Source organism: Silurus aristotelis, assembly GCF_946808225.1.
Source record: "Silurus aristotelis genome assembly, chromosome: 10".
Classification (NCBI taxonomy): domain Eukaryota; kingdom Metazoa; phylum Chordata; class Actinopteri; order Siluriformes; family Siluridae; genus Silurus; species Silurus aristotelis.
This window is the reverse complement of record NC_139583.1, coordinates 28134797-28156943: the sequence shown is the minus strand read 5'-3', so window position 1 is coordinate 28156943 and position 22147 is coordinate 28134797. Positions and strand designations below refer to the sequence as shown.

Genomic DNA, 22147 nt, shown 5'->3' with positions numbered 1-22147 from the left:
CTAAAATCATTTAAGTTCATTTCTTTTCCTCATGAATGTAGACATAGCACCCCATACTGACAGAAAAACACAGAATTGTTGACCTTTTTGCAGATTTATTAAAAAAGAAAAACTGAAATATCACATGGTCCTAAGTATTCAGACCCTTTGCTGTGACACTCATATATTTGACTCAGGTGCTCTCCATTTCTTCTGATCATCCTTGAGATGGTTCTACACCTTCATTTGAGTCCAGAAATGTTTGATGATACTGATTGGACTTGATTAGGAAAGCCACACACCTGTTTATATAAGACCTTACAGATCACAATGCATGTCAGAGCAAATGAGAATCATTAAGGTCAAAGGAACTGCCTGAAGAGCTCAGAGACAGAATTGTGGCAAGGCACAGATCTGGCCAAGGTTCCAAAAAATTTTTTGCTGCACTTAAAGTTCCTAAGAGCACAGTGGCCTCCATAATCCTCAAATGGAAGACGTTTGGGACGACCAGAACCATTCCTAGAGCTGGCCGACCGGCCAAACTGAGCTATCGGGGGAGAAGAGCCTTGGTGAGAGAGGTAAAGAAGAACCCAAAGATCACTGTGGCTGAGCTCCAGAGATGCAGTCGGGAGATGGGAGAAAGTTGTAGAAAGTCAACCATCACTGCAGCCCTCCACCATTCGGGGCTTTATGGCAGAGTGGCCCGACGGAAGCCTCTCCTCAGTGTAAGACACATGAAAGCCCGCATGGAGTTCTCCAAGATGGTGAGAAATAAGATTCTCTGGTCTGATGAGACCAAGATAGAACTTTTTGGCCTTAATTCTAAGCGGTATGTGTGGAGAAAACCAGGCACTTCTCATCACCTGTCCAGTACAGTCTCAACAATGAAGCATGGTGGTGGCAGCATCATGCTGTAGGGGTGTTTTTCAGCTGCAGGGACAGGACGACTGGTTGCAATCAAGGGAAAGATGAATGCGGCCAAGCACAGGGATATCCTGGACGAAAACCTTCTCCAGAGTGCTTTGGACCTCAGACTGGGCTGAAGGTTTACCTTCCAACAAGACAATGACCCTAAGCACACAGCTAAAATAACGATGAAGTGGCTTCACAACAACTCCGTGACTGTTCTTGAATGGCCCAGCCAGAGCCCTGACTTAAACCCAATTGAGCATCTCTGGAGAGACCTAAAAATAGCTGTCCACCAACGTTTACCGTCCAACCTGACAGAACTGGAGAGGACCTGCAAGGAGGAATGGCAGAGGATCCCCAAATCCAGGTGTGAAAGACTTGTTGCATCTTTCCCAAAAACTCCTGGCTGTATTAGATCAAAAGGGGGCTTCTACTAAATACTGAGCAAAGGGTCTGAATACTTAGGACCATGTGATATTTTAGTTTTTCTTTTTTAATAAATCTGCAACAGTGTCAACAATTCTGTGTTTTTCTGTCAGTATGGGGTGCTATGTGTACATTCATGAGGAAAATAAATGAACTTAAATGATTTTAGCAAATGGCTGCAAAATAAAAAAGAGTGAAAAATTTAAGGGGGTCTGAATACTTTCCGTACCCACTGTATATATATATATATATATAATAAACAAATGAATCTCTCTCTCTCTCTCTCTCTCTCTCTCTCTCTCTCTCTCTCTCTCTCCCTCTCTTTCTCCCCCTCTTCATCCCCCCACCCCCTCCGATTGCTGAATGGCTGCGAGCGCAGTTTAAAGGAGGACCAGTAGGCGTACAGGAGGAGGAGAAAACAGAGATTGTGGCTTTTCACTGTAATAATCCAGTGGGAGTCGATGCTTATTATCTCTTGCCGTTTGCACACATACACATTCAGCTGCTCTAGACTCATCAGACTCTCAGTGTTCTGGATGGAGGCTCAGGGAGGGGCAGGGAGCCCAGGTAAGGGGCATCTCTCCATTCTAGATGTTTGCTAAACTTGTGTCAAGGCTTTTTCAGATATACAGAAAAGGATATACTCATGTTTATAGTCTTGCAGGATAGAAATACACCTTCCAGCCTTTTCATCCTATGTGGATGATGTGGATTATTTTATGTGATGTTGACCAGCATCCTTCAGAAATGTCTTCATTATTACAACAGGTTTTGATAATTGAAAAATCTGATTTAAAGTAAAGTGAAATAAAGTGTTATTTTACTATAAGATGGGATCAACTTGGAACTTGAAATAATCTCGAATTATTTTTTATGAAATAAATGAATAAAATAGTGATTTTAGCTGCATTGATTTTGTTAAATGGGTTTCCAGGGCAAACCAAATGTTGGGAAATGTTTTACTAACTCATTTACCAACACCCTCAGCTAAAAATAAGCATTTAAATGCCATTGTTGCCCTCGTCACACTTTCTGGGCTGAAACACATAAATCAGAAAATACCTTGATTTCTTTTTCATTTTGTAATATTATGTTAATTTTTTTTTACTGTAAAAGACACTGGATTACTATTAAGAATGTAATCCTCTAACTATGTAACTACGGTGAAGCGATCTGTTGGAAGATACTTATTTGTAATACAGAAAATATCTATTAATAATATCTATTTGTAAACATTTGTTGAAAAATTTTGCCATATGAGTTTTTTCCAAATTTCCCTGTAAAAAGTATGCATATTTTAGTCTGCATTTCAAGAGAGAAAAAAAATTTGGTAAAGGAAAGACTGCTATAACATGTTATAACATATGATGAATTACCTGTGGAAGTGACACATCAATGCCAAAGCTACAATCTTGACTCCTTTATTGTTTGTGGATGTGTGTGGTTCTGTCTGTAAAAAAAAAAAAAGAATACAAACATCAATATGCATATAAACACAGAAGACAATATAATTGTAGATTATTAAACAGTAGAATAATCAATTAAAATAAATATATCGTCTTATATTACGACATATAAATGAGAACATCCAATGCAACAGCAGCCGTAAATTAATAAAAAAAAGTCTTGAAGCATTTTCTTGAAGCAGATTGTTGTCTGGACTGATGTCTTTTTTAATGCAGAGGTTTCTGAGAAATAAATTTTTTGGTTTGATTGTAGAAATTTGGCTTAATACTGGACCAAATGACAACACAATGCCCTTGATTAGTTTCCTACAAAGACAAACCGGCAATGTTTTATTCCTTAAAAAATGCACATTATGAATTTTCTATAATATTTTTCAGATTTTCCCCGGCTACTTGATTTAAAACATGGCTAAAAAAATATGCTTGCACATGATCGATCAGGAAAGTAGCTTTAGTTCTATAGTAGAGAAGTTAAGCTTGTGTATAATGGTGTTTTGGATGCGGTGAACCCGCTGACTGCGGCTACTGGGAGGTCTGATTCAGGTTCAGTCATGTGTGAAGAGTGCAGCTCACACACCACAACCTACAAACACGATACACACATCCCAGCCTGGGATCTTTCTGTTTCTGCCAAACTGACATGTGATAGAGAAGCGTGTACGGATTTTAGATTTGTTTGCAGTCTATTCTTTTTATCCACATGTAAAGTGAGTAGGAAGAGTTTCGAATACTGAATCCGGTACGGAATATATATGAACTGAACTGTACATCCAGCAATGCATCCTAAAAAGCTTTTCAAATGCCTTACTCTTATATGCATGCCTTTTTGCAAGCTGATTTACACTTATGGCTGGAGTAGATTATTCACTGAGTAAAAGTACTATTTCAAAGAGTAAACCTACTTCTTTCACATTTCAAAAGTACAAAAGTTCTCACTTCTGAATGTACTTCAGTATAAACAGTAACAGTAATGATGTAGGAGAACTCGTGCAGGTCAGGGTTCCATTCTCCTGCATATCAGACCTTTATACCGAGAATGATATCTATAGTTTCACACACTCACACACACACACACACACAATGACAGAGCTCTTACTCCATACACACTCTCAGCAGAACCACATGGTTACACCAGTGCTCCCAGACATCTCATCCTTTAATGCTCTTTATGTTCTCTCTTCAGAATAGTGACGAACAGCACATTTTCTAACATGCAGAAAAATTGTAGTACTTAAGCAAAACATTTTAATATCATTTTTTTTTTTAGATGAGACTAAAAAAGGCCAGAAGCTGCTGAAGCCCTCATCGTCTGAAGAACTGTCAAAAGAGCCTTCCCATCATTCCCTGGGTTCTGAGGAGGACCGAGTGATTCCCGGACACACCCCAAGCCTGCTGCATGTCACTGACAGACGGCGTGATTTCCGGGGTAAATAACGGAAAGATGGGATTTTCTTTCTTGTAATTTCAGAGATGTTAGTTTAGGCGTATAGACATTGTGTTAGTTTGTGCATATATAAATAGTTTACTCAAAGATGCTTTATTTTTATTATATTAATTATATTGACTATCTAGCTAGCTATTTTTCTCTGCAAACAGTAGCTAGCCATTTTAGACTCATTAGCTTGCTAGGCTAGATTAGGATAAATAGAATTGAGTTACATGAGTGACATTGAGTAATTTGATTTAAAATAAAACAGGAAGAAAATACACAATCACAGAGCCCTGACCTTGGTCAATAATCCCTATATATGCACGTCCCAAAATGTAATGAAAAGCATTGCCAGGGAACACATACACATACACATACACTAACATTCCTTGGTTTTATCCTCAATCTTCTTTTCTACGCTAAGATATAAAGCAGGTTGGAGTAAAAGTGAAAGAGAAAACTGCCTCAAGCCTTCACACACTTGAGCCAAATTTGTACACACTATCCACAGTGTCTGGGTCATCCAAAGCCCAAGGCTAAAAGGAGCTATTGTACGACTACAGAAGAAGCACAAGCTCTAATGCTGTGATACATACAGCAATTGAAAAACACTAACAAGCCCGGCTTTATCTACTCGTCCAGTCCCAAGCGAGTCGGCACCAGCACCTGCCATGCACCGACATAAGAGAGGAAGTGCCAAGGGTTTAAACCACAAATAATTCCTATTTAAGCAAAGAAACAAGCCATATTTCCACATTCATTTTGATTTGTTAGCAGCTTTAGCCAGTCCATAACTTGTTATTGAGGTTTTATGGCAGTAACAATTCCATGTAATGCTCCACAGTTAACCGGTGATGCTATGTAATCAGATAACTTAGCTAGCTAGTGACATGGCTAATGTTTACTTTTTCAACTAAGCTGTTAGATAAACTTACATGTTGTACATGTTCTATTAGAGAACACAGAAACCATGCGAAATCATCTGAGCTCATACACCAACTGATAAATTTAGTAGCATTTAGCTCATACAGATCATTCACAGGACAAACCGTGATCATCAATACATTGACATATTAAGTGGCTTTTATTGTTTTTACTGAGAAACTGAAGCTAGTGGCTAACTTTCATTCAACACATTATGCTACTTATATACACATATCAATTCCAGGGTAATGTCTGTAGTATTAAAGCTCATCCTGTGTCTTTCTTGTTTCGGTGTTTGCCCTGATGATGACCTTTCAGCTCTACCCGAGTCTCATTATTGTTTATTATCTTTACTGTGATCTCCGTTGCACAGTCCTGTTCTGTAATGATGCATCCAGAGCTTCAACCAGACCTCAAAACACAGCTACCTTGATTCTATTAACTCTAAAAAGAGCTTAATTTTATTTTAACAGTGACTTATTGCTTCTCTTTATCAAGTCTCTGTAAATCTGGTGATAAGTCTAAAAATGAATTATTCCTTTTTGTAAAAAAGTGTTTCCCTTTTACTAATATTTGATATTATAGGGATGAAAGTGGTAGAAATTTAGCTAAAACCTGATACTCTGGTTAATTAACTCTTCTGTGTTTGTCTCACACCAACGGTACAACCAGTGCACTTTTATAACTGTGAGATGTATTTGTCTGTTGAAAACATTGTTGCCTATACCATATGCGTGATACCCTTTTGACTCTCTGAATTTGTTTATGGTTGTCTTTAATTAATGTCTTCTTGCCCCTCCAATATTTATGAATATGGTCCACTGTTGCCTAATCTGTTTGGAAACACGGAGTCTTGAATGTTTTTTACGACACGTGCATTTTCCCCTTTGTTTCTATGCAACAATATCGGTAAAAGGCAAAAACACCCGAGCATTGGACAGTGAATGAGTGGAAGAAATCTGACATTTTCTGCCTTTAACAGAAGAAATTCTGTAAGACAAAGAAAAGAAGATGTTATCAGACTGCCTTACATCTACCATCAAATGGAATTTCAATGGTTTGGGGTTGCTTTGGAGTAGGGATGGTTGGAGACTTATTCAGGGTGAAAAGAACCAACATGGCCACCATTCCATACTTCAACACCATGCAATTCCATCTGTACTGCGGCTCATTGGTACCCACACGTCCACACACGCACTAAAGAAAGAAAGAAAGAAAGATAGATAGATAGATAGATAGATAGATAGATAGATAGATAGATAGATAGATAGATAGATAGATAGATAGATAGACAGATAGACAGACAGACAGACAGACAGACAGACAGACAGACAGACAGACAGACAGGCAGAACAAATATCTGATGAGACTCTCAATTTAATAAATTGAACACATCTGAGTCTCATCATCATTAGATTCTATCGAGAATATAGGTACATTATTGAGACTGCCAACATCAGCAGGAGTTTCCAGAAATGAAGCTTGGTGTAATTAGGTCCATTTGTATGTTTTATATGATTTGGCTAAATTTGATCATTGTGTGTGTGCACACTGTATTTTGCCCTTTTTTTGTTTTCGAAATGTAATAATATTTTCTGAAAGGAACAGCCTTCATTCCTCATCTCTTCCAAATTAGAGATTGCTGAAAAGGAAAAAAGTGTTAGCAATCAATTATTCAAGCAGAAGCCCGGTGAGTTAGCAGGGGAGAGGGAAGATAACGAGGGGTGTGTGTGTGTGTGTGTGTGTGTGTGTGTGTGTGTGTGTGTGTGTGTGTGTGTGTGTGTGTGTGTGTGTGTGTTTTAAACAAATGTTAGCAGTGTGGTTAAAGCTGCAAAATCTGTTTAAAATGTAGAGGGAAAGATGAAGATGGGATGAAGTCCACTGCATAAATCCAAATTCTCCCTTAATTGAATTCTCAGGCTAGATCATTTTATGTGATTTTTATATTTCTGTATTTCAGCTCACTTGATCATCATTTTCCCACCACTTTTCTCATCTCTTCAGGGGGTTTAGCGAAAGACAGGCGTGGGTGGGCACCCCCTGGGAGTTCTGCTCTTTCTCTCTCTCTCTCTCTCTCTCTCTCTCTCTCTCTCTACATATATATATATAAATATCTGATGGTCTTGTAGCACTTTTCAGCCTTGTGCAGGTCTACAATATTGTCCCTGGCATCCTTTGGCAGCTCTTTGGTCTTGCCCATGGTGGTGGAGAGGTTTGAATGGAAGAGGTTGATTCTGTGATGAGCCTCTGTTATACACATAATGAGTTGATATTAGGAGTTCTTTCTTAAAGGGACAAGACTAATTTGGGTCTGTGGTGGTAAGGATTCTTGCTGGTTGGTACAGGATTACATACTTGTCACTCGATCAAATACCAATTAATGTATATTATAAAATATAAGTAATAATGTCATAGTAATGTAATAATTAGTAAATAACACTGATTATCTCTTCACCTGTTAGTGGGTTGGATATATTTGGCAGTAAGTGAAATTTTTTCCCCTCAAAGTTGATGTTAGAAGCAGGAAAAATGGGCAAGTGTAAGGATTTGAGCGAGTTTGACAAATTGTGACGTCTAGACAAAAGAGCTTTTCTTCCGCTTTTTGTCTGCAGTGGTCAGTATCTATCAGAAGTGGTCCAAGGATGGACCAGCAGTGAACAGTGGTATGCCTGATCTGTGTATATAGTATATGTATGAGTTGACATTTTTTATAGTGAAATTTGTACTACATTTAGTTTAGTTATAATGTGTGAAACGAGTATCCAGTGTCAGAACTAAACAGTAACAGAGGAAGTTTTTCAACAAGGACAGGGGTTTACGCTGTGTGGTTTCCTAGTAACATGGCAGCCTGTTTATTTTTATTTTTTTTATCTTAATAGGTTCTCCAGAGAAAAAAAAAATGTCTGCTATGTGTGTAGAGCTGCTGTAACATACATACTGTAAGTGGTACCAGGAATTTACTTGTCTTGCAGATTTTAAATGAAAAAAGGAATAGACTGTAGGATATACTGCGATAAAAAAATAAGACAAATGTGCGTTTCTTGAAATAGACAGTATGTGCTTCAACATGATCATTACCAGGATATATATGAAAAAAAAACTGAAGTATGGAGCTGATTAAACATTTGGAGCAAAGCATGTGTCTCATTGACTGACTTCCAATCTTCACCTACAATCATTAAAAGGACAGCCAGCTGTCCACCTTCTGCTAATCGAACAGTCTGGGCTTCATTAAGACCGACCTTAACTGTGAACACATTCCATATGCATGCTTGTGAAGAAAGAGAGCTTCTAGAAGCATAAGATTTTTTCCAATAGCTCATCTTCTGTGTCTGGTTCACCCCCAGGGAATGAAAACTCATTAGGAAACTTCAAAGCCTCGGGAGTCTGTCTGTTTCCATACCTGTCTTCTTGTCTTCTTTTTTTACCCACACAACATGAAAAGCTTCAAGACTTTAAGACAGGATGGAGAACGATAGCAGCTTCAAAGCAGTTATTATGCAGAAACCTACTACAAGAAAGAATTCGGTAAAAATACGCAAATGTTTTCAGCAGGATTCTGGAAAGGCTCCGAAAACACAAATTAGCTAACAAAAAAATGATCAACCTCTTGATTCTGATTGGTTAAATGTTTTTTATAATCGTTTTTACATTATTTATATAAATATTAACAGAAATAATAAAAAAGCAGTTTGTTTCTTTGTAACACAACACTTTAGTACTTTGTCTTAGTGAGAGAACAATGTTTTATAGCTGCTAGAACATAAGTGACCAACAAATTTGTTTTGCAGATTTGCCTCAACATCATACGGAACTATAACCATAACCATAAACGGAACTATAAATCGAAAAATGTATAATGTCATTTTTTTTAAAGAAGAAAACATAACTATTGCCTGGTACTGTTGTGTTGCAGAGCCTCTGAGCAGCGTTTCCTCGCTCGAGGTTCACTTCGACATGCTTGACCTGACAGAGCTCACAGACATGTCCGACCAGGAGCTTGCTGAGGTTTTCGTCGATTCCGATGAAGAAAGCCCAGAATCACCTGCAAGTGAGTATCTCATATTCTACATTTACACACTCTTAAGTTTTTTTGTGTAACATCACCCATTTTTAATAATTGTATGTTAGAGTGTAGGAAATCTTATACAGCCCAGAAACATTAGATTTAAATATAGCTGAACAGGAGCATTCGAATTAGCTGGTAGTTCAGTGTAATGAAATATAAATAAATATAGCATAATTTATATTAATCACAAGGACACACATCATGCTTTTAAACAATCTCACCGGTGTGCAAAAAGAAAACAATTCCTCCTGTAAATCTCCCTCACTAGAGTCAGTGTTTTATTTTTCCTCCTCAAAAAGTCATATTTATTATTTTTTTCAATATTTATTTTAATCCTTCCATTTAATTTTGTGTTTATTCAGTAATGTTTCTATTGTCTTGTGAAGGGTGATCAATTAGAACACCCCAAAGGTGTTATGTAGGTCTATAGCAGAAGATCCTCCACTCCAACCTCATGTAAAGCATACGTTCATGGAGCTGGTTTAGGGGTATTGTCATGCTTGAGCTAGTTTGGGTCTCCTAGTTCCAATAAAAAACTTTCCCTCGGCTTCTCCCATTAGGGGTCGCCACAGAGGATCATCCGTATTCGTGATCCGCATGTTCGATTTGGCACATGTTTTTACGCTGGATGCCCTGTCTCCTAGTTCTAATAAAGGAATTTCAAGAATTTCTAGCTAATGCATTTAGACACCCTATATATATATAATTGTGTGCCTCCAAATACTGATGTTTGTGTGTCGTTTGAGGCACATGGTTTGTTATTACAGAATATTTTAAATAGTGATTGGATTGGAAGCTGTCCAATCTGGAAACTCTAGATAACTCCCTCCTGTGTCTGATAAAATATGACAGCTTTGCAGCAAACACACAGCACTAAGAGCAGCCATCTGTCCCATGTGTGTGTGTGTGTGTGTGTGTGTGTGTGTGTGTGTGTGTGTGTGTGTGTGTGTGTGTGTGTGTGTGTGTGTGTGTGTCCAATAAATTTGTCTGTAATAGTGTTTTGAAATGCTTACTGTCACAAGACAAAAGCACTACACGAAATAAACTACACAAAATCGTCAGTACATTTACTAATAAGACCAATAAAACTAGCCAGTCAACTACAACAAAAGTAATGGCACCCTATAAAATGAGGAAGAGTTCATGTGTTTATAGAAAGAAAGAAAAAAGATTGATCTTACACCGTATTTGAGAAGTGTTTGTTTATTGTTTAACAGCCACTGTGTCATTTTCAGCTTACTGTGAAATCAGTTGTTTGCTTTGGTGGAGTTTTGTGTCCGTGGTCAAATGTAAATCAAGTCCAGTGGCGTTTATAAGTGTCATTATTTTACGCAATTTGGAATGGAATGTGGTTTCTCGAGGACAAGTACAAGAGAATACACAAAACAATCAGAAAGTGTTATGTCCCTGAACTGTAGATTTCAGAGGTATAGCAATAATATTGGCAGCAAAATGATTTCCATAAATATAAAATGCCAAATGCAGTGTTGCGGTGTGCAGTGTTTTTGAGTCACACTGATTTTTGTAACACGCCAACAGGTGGCAGCACAAGGCTGCACGCACAGTCACAGGAAGCACCAACCTTCATAAGTCAGTGCACCACAAGTGCGTCCTGTGTACTTTAAGAGCTGTGTCACTAGTGCTTTTCTGACCACATGCATTACCAGGTCTGCGATTACATCATGGCGTGTGAAAAACTGGTTGCTTCACAAAGACAATGCACCTTATCACCGAGCTTTCCTTACATGCGAGTTTCCCGCCGGAAAATCACTTTCGCTGAAATCACTTCAGAAAATCAAAAGATGTAGATAAATAATGTAAACAGAGCTAGTCTCGAAACGTTTTGACATCACCTCGTAGTCTTTGATGCTTTTTGAGACATATGCATGTTCTGTTTGTTTCTATGCAACAAACTCGGTAAAAGGCAAAAACACAAGAAGTAGATAATGCATGGCAAAAATAAAAATTCAGACAGATTTGTTTGCATTTTTACATTTTTGTCTTTTTAATTTGAGAAAATAAATTGTTCAACCCACAATAAAATTATTTCAAGGATCCAAGGCAAACTATTAACTGATATGAAGAATTTCTGCATGAAATTATTTTCTCAAAATGCCGCTTACGGCAATTATTACCAGATAATTATCATCCTCTGTGCCACAGTCAGGGACTAAACAATGCATGTGGTAAATCATGTCTCAGTATGCATTATCAAATGCAAAATGATGCTATTCAGTTAGCCAAGTACATAGAGGATTTCCTTCAAGCCTAAATTTGGGATTACAATGAAAATATAATGAACACTGAGCTCATTTTAAGGACTTTTTCGACTATAGTGTGTGCTGCATTTTTTTATAATCAGTCACACAAATTGCTGTCTCTCTCTCTCTCTCTCTCTCTGTCTGTCTCTTTTTTTTCTGGCTGCTAATAATGAAGGTTTTTCAGCACGCAGCATGCAGTGGAAGTATAAACAGCTTCATTGCCCAGCACGGGGTCCGATTGTGACATGTGGAGTGGGTTAAAATGGGTGCATAGGAGAGAAAAACCAGTCAGAGAGACACTTCACAGTAGTGAGGCTCAATGAAGAGGGGTTTTATCCTCGCCTAATTACACAGCACCCTCGCTAGCTATTAGAGTTAGCCGTGCATCATCCTGTCAGCTTCTGGAAACAGGCCAGTTTATTAGCACATGCAGGATTAGCAATAAAATGCAATAGTGGCGTGTTATTGTTGAGTGATGCAATATATACTGGACATCTATATATACAGTGTGGTCCATAAACTACTTCTGGGATTACGTCAATATTCACAATTTAGCAGTTTTTATTATCCACTATTTTAATTTTGACAATTTTGTAAGATTTATGTGCAAAAGGTAAAAATTTCCGTCGAGACTCTCTTGAAGGGAGAATGAATAAAAAAATAAAAAAATAAAAAAATAAATAAATAAAACAGGCGCATGTCTTCTTTATATAAAATGAATAATAATCCTGATTTTATCAGTACTCACTCGTGCTTAAATTTCTTCACCTCCGTCTCCAGACTAAACACTGACACTAATGTAGCGTGTTTCCTCCCTTCATGAGAAACCAGATGCATCTATAATGAGCCTAGAGAAATGTGGCAGTTCCTGACCGCACAGGTGCATTTGCAGAAGAGGAGGAGAGGGAGGAGGAAGTGGGCAAATGAAGCCAAACATCACCTACACACTGTGCATTTCAGATGGTTTTATTAGAACAGTGATAGTCTGCCAGGCCACTGTCTAGCCGCTTGTCTGGTATATATAAGTTTTTACACATGGATAATGGGATTAAGTGGACAGCAACGAGTACGTCAACATCAAGCATCTTTCCGTCGAGTGTCGCACCATGAATGTGACCTTGTCTAGGACACAGACGTGTGTGAATAACCACTCTATCACTTCAGACCCAGTCCAGACCCATTGTCAGTCATCCAAACATGTGACCATCATCATGTCACACTATTGATGTTTTTTTTTTCTTTTCAGAGGCTTCAATCTGTTCATATTCATTGTAGAGAAACAAAAAACTGATGGTGAAACGTAGGTATGGAAAACACTCGCTGATATTAGCTCTAATACATTATCGTTTCTATAGTAACAACTCGTTCACACGGACTACATATAGGTGGTGATATTTGCACTAAGGAGACGATTATAATACTTTTATAGAAGGAGGCCAAAAAAAGAGCCTAGCAAGGAAAAGACACACTGTGTATAGCTGCTATATCTCAGCTATATTTGCAGATGTCCATGGAATTATATGTAAAGATAAACTTAGAATAATTGTATAAGGAGTACAGTATAAAAACCTCAGGATGCTGTTGGAAGAAAATATATATATATATATATATTTTGTCTTGCCAATCTCAATGTATTAGTATCTAAAGATAAAGATTTTATTCTAACATAATGTCAGACAGAGGCTGTTTGTAATTTGGGGGGGGGGGGGGGTTGAAGCTGAATATAATTATAGTACTGATAATATGCAGAAAAAATATGCTGTTTTTAAATGTAGCATACAAAAATACGAGTAAATGTTTAAATAGATTAAATGAAGCGTATGTAATGCGCTTATGTCAAAAATTACTCTCAGCCATTCTGCCTGAAAATATAATTCACTCCCTGTAGGACTGATGCGCATATTTGACCAATAAGTTAAAAGTAAAATATCATGTAATATAACCAATATTTATCATTATCTCCCAGAAGGTGACTTGCTAACACTAGCTTATTATTTTAGCTACTCTGTTAGATCTTGGAATTAGCAAAGAAAACAGGCTAGCTAAGTAAACATAACAAGTGCTAGCATGATGCCCTCAGTATGTTTTCTCAAATTATTTACTGCCTAATCTAGAGAATGAAGAACAATCTACATGACTAGAATTGTGTTGGAATCTAATACAATTTTCTTTACTTCCATTTCCCCCCATTATTTTAACACTACTGAGTAGAAAACAAGAGGGGGTTCTCGGATGTATAAAAACAGATGTATTAAACACAGCTATGGTACAGGTGGGATCATTTTCTTAGCATAATGCTTTAAGCACTTGCTATATTTAACCAAGCTATCCTGTTTTCTTTGCTAATTTTGAACGTAGCTAAAATTTACCGTCCCTATTCTTAAGCTAATATAAAATATAGGTGTTTTATACATCTGTTTTTATACACATGAGGACGCCATCTTGTTTCCTACTCAGCAGTGTTATGAAAAGTGGAAATATACACTTGTAGTCATGTCATTCCTCTTTTTAGAGCTGAGCGCGGGTGTGTCCATCACTACGGCAGCATTTTCTAATCCTACGCATCAGCTGAAGCGTTCAGGCTGTCTAACGGCCGTCATATGGGACAAAGCAGAGGAGACACTGACAACACACTGTACGATGAGTGTTTGGGATCATTTGGAAGTCTGACTCATCGCTCTTTCTGACAGATTAAATGGCATTCGAATCAAACACAAGAACAGATTTTATTGCGTACGTTTTTCTTAAGAGCCGAAATGGCATCACAGTCATGAGGCTGGTCCTGTGAGTGATGCTTTAAATGCCAGGAAGAAATAGAAATAAGTTCCTGTTGCATTTTCCAGCATTTAGCAGAAGCCTTTAAGCAACTGAAGGTGCTTTGTCGTAAATATTAAAAGAAAAAATATTGAAGGATATTATGTTAAATTTAAACATACAGGGCAAGGGATTTTCAGAATTGACTATTTAGATGTTTTGATCATAAGTCTAAATAGCAATAATTTATATTTTTAAATGCGTTAACACAACTTTTATGGCACTAATTTCATTAACAGGCGTTTAATGCAAAGTATACATTAATAAATATAAATTAGGCAAAATAAAAAATGTAAACAACGCAACACACCTTTATTCTTTACTCATATATATAAGTCTTACCAAATCTCAAATCAAGCACGATGCACACATCCGTCAATTACAACCGTCCGTGTGGAAACATAGCAAAAGTTGGTATCCTGATTTATGTAATTTAAAACATTATAATTACTTTAAAACTTTAAAAATATTTAAATTCTGTAATTAATATCAAATTGTAATTAGTGGTAAAACTGCGCTCGTGTAATAAGAATAACATGCAACTTTAGAATGTTCACTATAAACACTGATCTGTTTAGCACCGCAGGATATTACCCCTTCGTTAATTATAACAACAAAACAAGTGTTTTATACATGTAACGAGTGTCTTTAAGCTTTAGGCTGAGTTGAAGAGATTATTGACTATAATAAGGTGATGCTTGTTGATAAAATAATACAAATTATAAATTAGGTAAACACTGAAATTAACTGTAAAATAAAGGTTTGTTTATTATTCAGTTTGCATTTAACCATAAAACTAGCTATAATACATGCAAATCTTGATCTTGGAGATTTAATCATGTCACAAAATTGAGACAGAAAGACAGTAAGATGGTGAGACAATAAAACAGTCCCAGAGAAAGAGAATAAAAAACACGTTAAAGCATCCCTATTTATGAGCTTTCACTTTAATGTCTCAGCATCCGCATACTTAAATGAAGTCGAAGAGGATCAGAATTCCAGTTGTTACCTAAACAATTATCTGCACATGATATTGTGAAGTGCAATGCACAACAAGGCCAAAAAGTGAAGCCTGTGAGTCTGCCACATGCACACAAAAACATTCACAGCTATCATATTATAATTAAATATATTTACCTTTTATTATAATTTTTTATTTACAATTTCCCATAGCTAGGAGGTTATTTTTTTTATTTACATATTTTCCACAGATAGGGTTTTTTTCCCATCACTCTACAACAATACTTTAATTCCATTAAAATTATAACTAGGCCATTTTTCTAGATGTTACATAGAGGATTTTCGCCTTTCTTTTTTTTTGATGGACATAAACAGTGGATCTGAATTGAACCACAACCTGAAAAACCTTTTTCTTTCGACAGTAAAAAAAAAAAGAATATTTATGTTTGTGAAATCCCACAATGCAATGCAATAAGTGGGAATGTAAAGGGGGGGGGGTTTCAATCAAATTTATAATTAAAATAATATTTTGTGTCTAATTGGTTATTGTTAAAAAGGAAAAGAAATGAAATAATTTCCAGCCTGAAATTGTCAATTTATTTGTATACAGCGACATCTTGTGGTAATACCCAGTCATGACAGAAACTCTGTATCTGGTGTGTGGCCTGAACGGGAAGGATTTTAAAAAATTAATGTCAATAAAATTGTGTAAATGCATCACACAAAGTAGCCTTTATATATTTTTAAGTTTCATATCTAAATTTCAATCAATGCTTGCACAAGCATGGAATTATATATTTTTTAAAAGTCCAAGCCTTCTTTAAACACTAGTACACTGTTTATTCGCTTTGTATTCATTTGATATTATATATAATGCATTCATGTTCATTTACAGGCCTGTACTGTTATCACAGAAATCTATTGATGTAAGAAACATATTGTTTGTACATCTTGGTCATGCTCATAATACACTCTGAAACAACCCCATGTTGTATCTCGGGATGGAAAGCTAGAGTCTGACTATTTGTGTGTGTGTGTGTGTGTGTGTGTGTGTGTGTGTGTGTGTGTGTGTGTGTGTGTGTGTGTGTGTGTGTGTATGTTTAGGTTTTCACCACCACCTAAGCAGAAGCTACCTGCGCTCTCCCTCATGGTCACGCTGCAGTAAGCTGGGGCAGTCACACGACCGAAAGCACCACAGCGATTCAGACAGCACCGAGTCTGATCACAAACCTGAACGGCCCAAAAAACCTTGAGAGAAACGCAGCCAGGATACACACACAGATACACACAGCTGAGCCACGTTAACACACAGACCCTGTGGTGCTAAAGACAATAAAATGTGATCTAATGTTTTTATCCTGCAGGGAGAAGATTATGGCAGCAATACAAAGCAACACAAACAGCTCTAACGAGGTCAACTTAACGAGTCTTCTGGAGGGCTTTCGTTTCTCTGGGTTCATTTAAAAAAAAGTTTATACTGGAGATAAGGTTTCAGTGGGACGGGAACAAACGGGTCAGGAGTCAGAGAGATGCTGTGAAGCGAGTGTAATATAATACGTAATCAAGCAAGGCAGAAAGGCCTGTATATTAATGACGGTGTCTCTCTCACACACACACACACACACACACAACCACACACACACAATCTCCCAAGTGTGAGATGCCAAGAAACGTTTTTAAAACACTGTGTACTACAGACATGTCTTAACCTTTACAAAATAAAATCAATGCTTCATCATCTTACCAATTTGAAATCAGACTGAAAATCTGATTTAGGTTTGATCTGATCACTACTACCTTCTATCTTTGAGTAGATACACTATATGAAAAAAGGTTTGTGGACAACTGACTATAAGATTTTGTGTTTTTTGAACATCTTATTCAACAATTTAGTCCCCATTTGTTGGTATAATAACCTACAATCTTCTGGGAAGATGTTCCACTAGATTTTGGAATGTGTTTGTGAAGATTTGTGTGAGATTCATTCTGCCATAAGTGTGTTAGTAAAGCCAGGTACTGGGTTGCAGTCCGAGTTCACATTCATCCCAAAGGTTGAGGGTGGAGGTTATTGCTCTATAGCAGGAGATCTTCCACTCCAGCTCACGTAAAGAACATCTTCATGTGTGGCTTTGTGCACAGGGGCATTCATTCCTGATGGCACGGACAAGATATACAGTATTGAATGTACCTGTATGTGCAGCAGTAATATACATGTTAGTCGCAATGTACTAATATTCAGCTTTAAGTTTAACTTCAAAAATAAAAGGTCTTTTCTTAATTAGTCACATGAATTAAATGCACCACTTTCTTCAAATCTCATCAACGACCCTGTACATGTTCAATGTGTCTTAACATCTGTGTAATACTCCTGCTGTTTCAGGAAGTCAGTAACAAGGCGATTTTCTGTCACATATCATTCACACAAAAAAATAAACAATAAAACTTAAATCCATTTATTTATCCATTTACAAATCAAATATTTGTGAAAATTGCTCGTCAGGGAAATTAAGAAAAAAATGGCAGATTGTGGTGCAGAAACAGTCATTTCCAGATACAGTTTAATCCAGAGGAGCTGCAGAGCTCCATAATGGATGTTAAATTTTATTCGGTACAATATGCATCATCGTTTAGAAAAAAAATAACGAATAATAAAACAAAAAAATACAGCATGTAGGTCACAGCACAAACAAACAGGTCACAACAGCGAGAAGCTGTGTTCCGCAATCCGCTCCTAAATAAAACATCTGCATTTACTTCAGTGTTTCGGCAAAATCCGACATAAAGTCTATAAACGACAAAAATGTCGAAGGATACGGCCGAGTGCAAAAATTTTGATTTTGTATTAATCTATTTACAAAACTAAATAACCTTTTATTGCAATATGCAACCTAAATGTTACACCACCAGACCAAAAGGTTTGCATCCCTGAAACACACACACACACACACACACACACACACACACACACACACACACACACACACACACACACACACACACACACACACACACACACACACACACACACACACACACACACACACACACACACACACACACACACACACACACACACACACACACGTACCAGGAAATGTAGTGCAGTCAATCCTGAAACATCATATTTCTAAAAGGTGGGAGAAAACAGAGCAACTCGGAGGAAGATTCATGTCTTGTCCAATTATGACATAATATGATGGATTTGTATCCGAATTGCAGCCTTGTACATTCAGAATAACCGTATTGCACAAATGCTATTTGACTGGGAATTGGAGATCGTTAGATGATCCTTTCTGGAGCGATCCTGAGGCAGGTTACTCCCTTAAAAGGCTAAATCCTGATTCTAAATTGTCAATAAAAATTACCAATCACAACACAGTTTTTCAAAAACAAACCCAGTGTTTAATTTCCTGACGCTTCTGATTTCACGTCACGATTCTCACAAAAGCGGCAAAAAACGTCCGCCAAATTTCACTCAGGAGATGTTGGTCACTTGGTCTGATTTTAGAGACTTGTATGAAATAGAAAAAGCACCAAAAGGGTAAGCAGCTATCAGATGCAAAATACACTATATGGACAAAAATTTGTGGACACCTGACCAAAAGTTTGGTATGTGCATTTTGAACATCCCATTTCACATTTAATCCCTATTTTCTGTTATAATGAGCTCCATTCTTCCCAGAAGAGCATGCATGAACAGTTTTTAAGTTCAAGTGAAGGCAAATTTTGAGGCTAAAGCATCCAAAAGTCGTCCTGTACAATTGTGTGCCTCTGAGTTTGAGAAGGAACCACATATGGCTGGAAAAGTCACTTATCAAAATACTTTTGTTCATATATTGTATATTACTTATATTGAGAAATGAGCTAGACAGAATATCTTATCACTTTACTGAAAAGGATCCTGAGGAGTAATGATGACCTACTCTTTTTGACCTGAATCATGTTTTATAAAAATAAAAAAAAAAAAATAAAAAAAAAAAGTAGCCCGGCTCTCTGAAGTGATTTTGCACCTGGGTTACTAGCAGAAAAAAATACCTACTCGTAAATAAAACTTTAAAAATGCGATCTGGATAATGGTAGATCACCACGTCTGGTGCGTGCTGGCAAAGCAGTGACGTTCTGTTATAAGTAAAGCAAAAACAAGTTCACGCAAATCTTGTGCTACATTAGAACCTGCTTAAAGAAAAGAACCAAAACACGTTTATTTCCCTTAATCTGTATTAATTCAAAGCTAGATAACTGCTAGTAGATATGTTATTCCATCACTCTCGCTATTCGCCCAGAAAAAAGATTTTGGCAGAACCAAAAACATGGGACTGGGAAGAACATTGGAGCTTTTGGGCACCTGGTGGACACCATAGCATACGACTCTAACGTGTGCAAAAACGTTATCGGAGTGAACGAACTTACATATGAAAATTCACCAGAAGTTAGTTCACGTATAGAAGGTTTCTCATGTGTGATTTTTGGTGGTCAAGCTAGTCATCTTTCAGTGTTTCTAAAATCTTCACCTCTGACCACATGAAGGTAAAGATGTCTCGTGCCGAGTCTGAGAAGATCCCGGTCCCTGCATCTCCTTTAATGCTTTGACGTTTGAGCTTGGACCTCCTTCTCGGGTCCTTGTCTCAGTCCAGAAAACACTTCCTTCTCCCTAACATAGAAAATCAAAAACAGAAGAAGAAATTAAAGTGAATGCGCTCCTTGCGCTCGGCTGTGATCATGCTCCTTCGTGCGTTTTTGTCTTTTCCAGCTCCCTGGAGCACTGTTCATGCTACAGGTATATAAACTCCTTGTGCTGCATTGTCGCCGTCCTTGTCCCAGTCCTTCAGACCCTCGGGTAGACTAGTGTCCTCGTCAATGCTGCCGGTCCCCTCCACAAACTCCTCATAGGTGCATTTCTCTCCAAACGCCCTCGGGCCCAACAGTTCCACCATGTCCGCTTTGTCGAGGACTTCGTTCTGCAGAAGACGCTTCCCCACCTGAGACAGGAGTGAGGACATTATGATTGATGTCTGATTGTGATTATATAAATCAGAATTTTCTGATTTGAATGTACAGTATCTCACATTTGTGCACCATTCACATTTCAGCAACCATTTTAGTACCTTCTCAAGGGACAATACTTTAGAAATAAAACTTGGATATATCTTAGAGGAGTCAATGTGCAACCTGTTGAGCTATTGATACTTTGGTCCGTTTTGACATGTTTACTTGGGGTCCACTTACTTTTGTTGCCAGTTTTTAAACTATTTTTAGAGGACACTGAATCTGTACTGCCACACAAGCTGCACATTGACTCCTCTAAAATATATCAAAATCTTTATTTCTATAGTATTGCATCTTTAGAAGATACTAAAATAGTAGCTGAAATGTAATAAATATATATAAATATATCTTCATCTATTTAATTATTAATATACAACAGAAAAGTAGCCTCCAATACGGGTGTCATGGATTCAGGCTACTTTTCCGTGGCCCACCCTGTAAATTCACATTTATAGATTACTGATAATTGAGTTTGCAGAGATGTTCACGGTCGTACCTTCTCCACCAGCTCTCGTTTCTCGGTGACGAGTTGGTGCGTTCTCTCGAAGGCCTTGCTGATGAGAGAGCGCACTTCCTCATCTATGAGTTCGGCTGTGGCCTCGCTGTAAGGTTTCTCCAACACCAGCTCGCCCTGCTGCGGCACATCGAACACCATCTGACCCACCGACTCGCTCATTCCAAACTGCATGATCTGTGTGTATGGTGAAAGAAAAAAGAAAAAACGGTGCTGAGAAAAAAAAAATCTAATTATTGAGTAGCCGGGCATGCTAAACGAGAAGTTACCTGAGCATACGCAGACTGGGTGACTTTTCTCAGGTCGTCCTGAGCACCTGTGGTGATTTTGCCGAAAAACACCTGCTCCGCCACGCGTCCTCCGAGCATCACACACATCCTGTCAAAAAGCTGCTCGCGTGTGAACAGGTACTGCTCCGTGGGCTGGTACTGAGCGTAGCCCAGACCTTTACCTCGAGGTATGATGGATAACTGTAAAATAAGAGGAAAGATGGAGCTTTCGTGAGTTTAAATTCCAGTATCATCAAGTTGTCACTGCTGGGCCCCTGAGCAAGGCCCCTGATAAGACCCTTAACCCTTCACTGCTCTGTGTATTGAAGTTAGATGAATAAATACATAAATTTTTGTTAAAAAGATATTTGTATTTTGCTCTGGATAAGGACAAAGTCAAATTTGCAGGTCTTTATTCCAGTGTTTGCATATAGATTTTACAGTTTCTTTATTTATTTACATTAAAAAATTTATACTGAAACGATTCTTAATTAAGGGCCATAAAGATGTTCACCTTAATGCATTACATATTTAAATGTATATGTTAATTAATTTATTATGAATTATATTATTATTTAAGGTCTGTATAGTATATAGTAATTTTGGACTACAACATACTGCACTGGGGAAACTATTATATATTATGCAAAGCACTAACTACACTGTTTGCATGCCCTGAATTCAACATGTGACTGAACCAGAGCTTCATACAGTCCGCGTGTACCTTCAGCAGCGGGTCGGCGTGCTCCAGGAACCAGCCTACGACAGCATGACCGGCCTCGTGGTACGCTACGGTGGTTTTCTCAGCAGGCTGCAGAACCCTCGTCTTCTTTTCCAGCCCTCCGATCACCCGCTCCACAGCTTGCTCAAAGTGTCTGGAGGTCACGGCCGGGCCGAGGTGCCGTGCCGCGATGAGAGCTGCCTCGTTACAGACGTTTGCGATATCGGCTCCTGAAAACAGGCGTTAATACTCAAAAAAAACGAATCCTACATGAGCTGTGAAGAACAAAAGTCTCTCCACCTGACATCAGGAATGTTCTTTATTTCTATACACTGGATACCTTTACATCAAGTTTTAAAA

General features: G+C 37.8%; 2 protein-coding genes and 1 pseudogene across 3 annotated transcripts in view; 1 reads left to right on the top strand and 2 right to left on the bottom strand.

Annotated features, from left to right (window-relative positions):
- The window catches only part of mthfsd (methenyltetrahydrofolate synthetase domain containing), a 26352-nt gene extending 15581 nt beyond the window's left edge, over positions 1 to 10771 (bottom strand). Inside the window, exon 1 of the mRNA XM_083553085.1 lies at positions 10719 to 10771. The gene's annotated coding sequence lies outside the window, so the exon portion shown is untranslated. The remainder of the gene's footprint in view (positions 1 to 10718) is intronic.
- On the top strand, positions 1660 to 17689 carry LOC310732549 (dysbindin domain-containing protein 1-like). Its single transcript, XM_083553197.1, has 4 exons — positions 1660 to 1881; positions 4048 to 4206; positions 9050 to 9184; positions 16342 to 17689. Exons 1-4 carry the CDS (start codon positions 1776 to 1778, stop codon positions 16488 to 16490), a joined length of 549 nt encoding a protein of 182 aa, XP_083409323.1. The 5' UTR covers positions 1660 to 1775; the 3' UTR covers positions 16491 to 17689.
- LOC310732420 (mitochondrial inner membrane m-AAA protease component AFG3L1-like) overlaps positions 17675 to 22147 on the bottom strand; it is a 17466-nt pseudogene continuing 12993 nt past the window's right edge. The window contains exons 13-17 of the transcript XR_014538165.1: positions 21791 to 22017; positions 21067 to 21267; positions 20780 to 20974; positions 18266 to 20216; positions 17675 to 18162 (exon numbers count right to left, since the gene is read on the bottom strand). The product of XR_014538165.1 is annotated as a mitochondrial inner membrane m-AAA protease component AFG3L1-like (transcript). The remainder of the gene's footprint in view (positions 18163 to 18265; positions 20217 to 20779; positions 20975 to 21066; positions 21268 to 21790; positions 22018 to 22147) is intronic.

Bases quoted from the DNA above. Each gene is read 5' to 3' on its own strand.
- LOC310732549 (XM_083553197.1), top strand. From the start codon at position 1,776: ATGCTTATTATCTCTTGCCGTTTGCACACATACACATTCAGCTGCTCT. The intron at 4,207-9,049 runs GTAAATAACGGA...GTTGTGTTGCAG, and splicing joins CAGACGGCGTGATTTCCGGG to AGCCTCTGAGCAGCGTTTCC. The intron at 9,185-16,341 runs GTGAGTATCTCA...GTGTATGTTTAG, and splicing joins AAGCCCAGAATCACCTGCAA to GTTTTCACCACCACCTAAGC.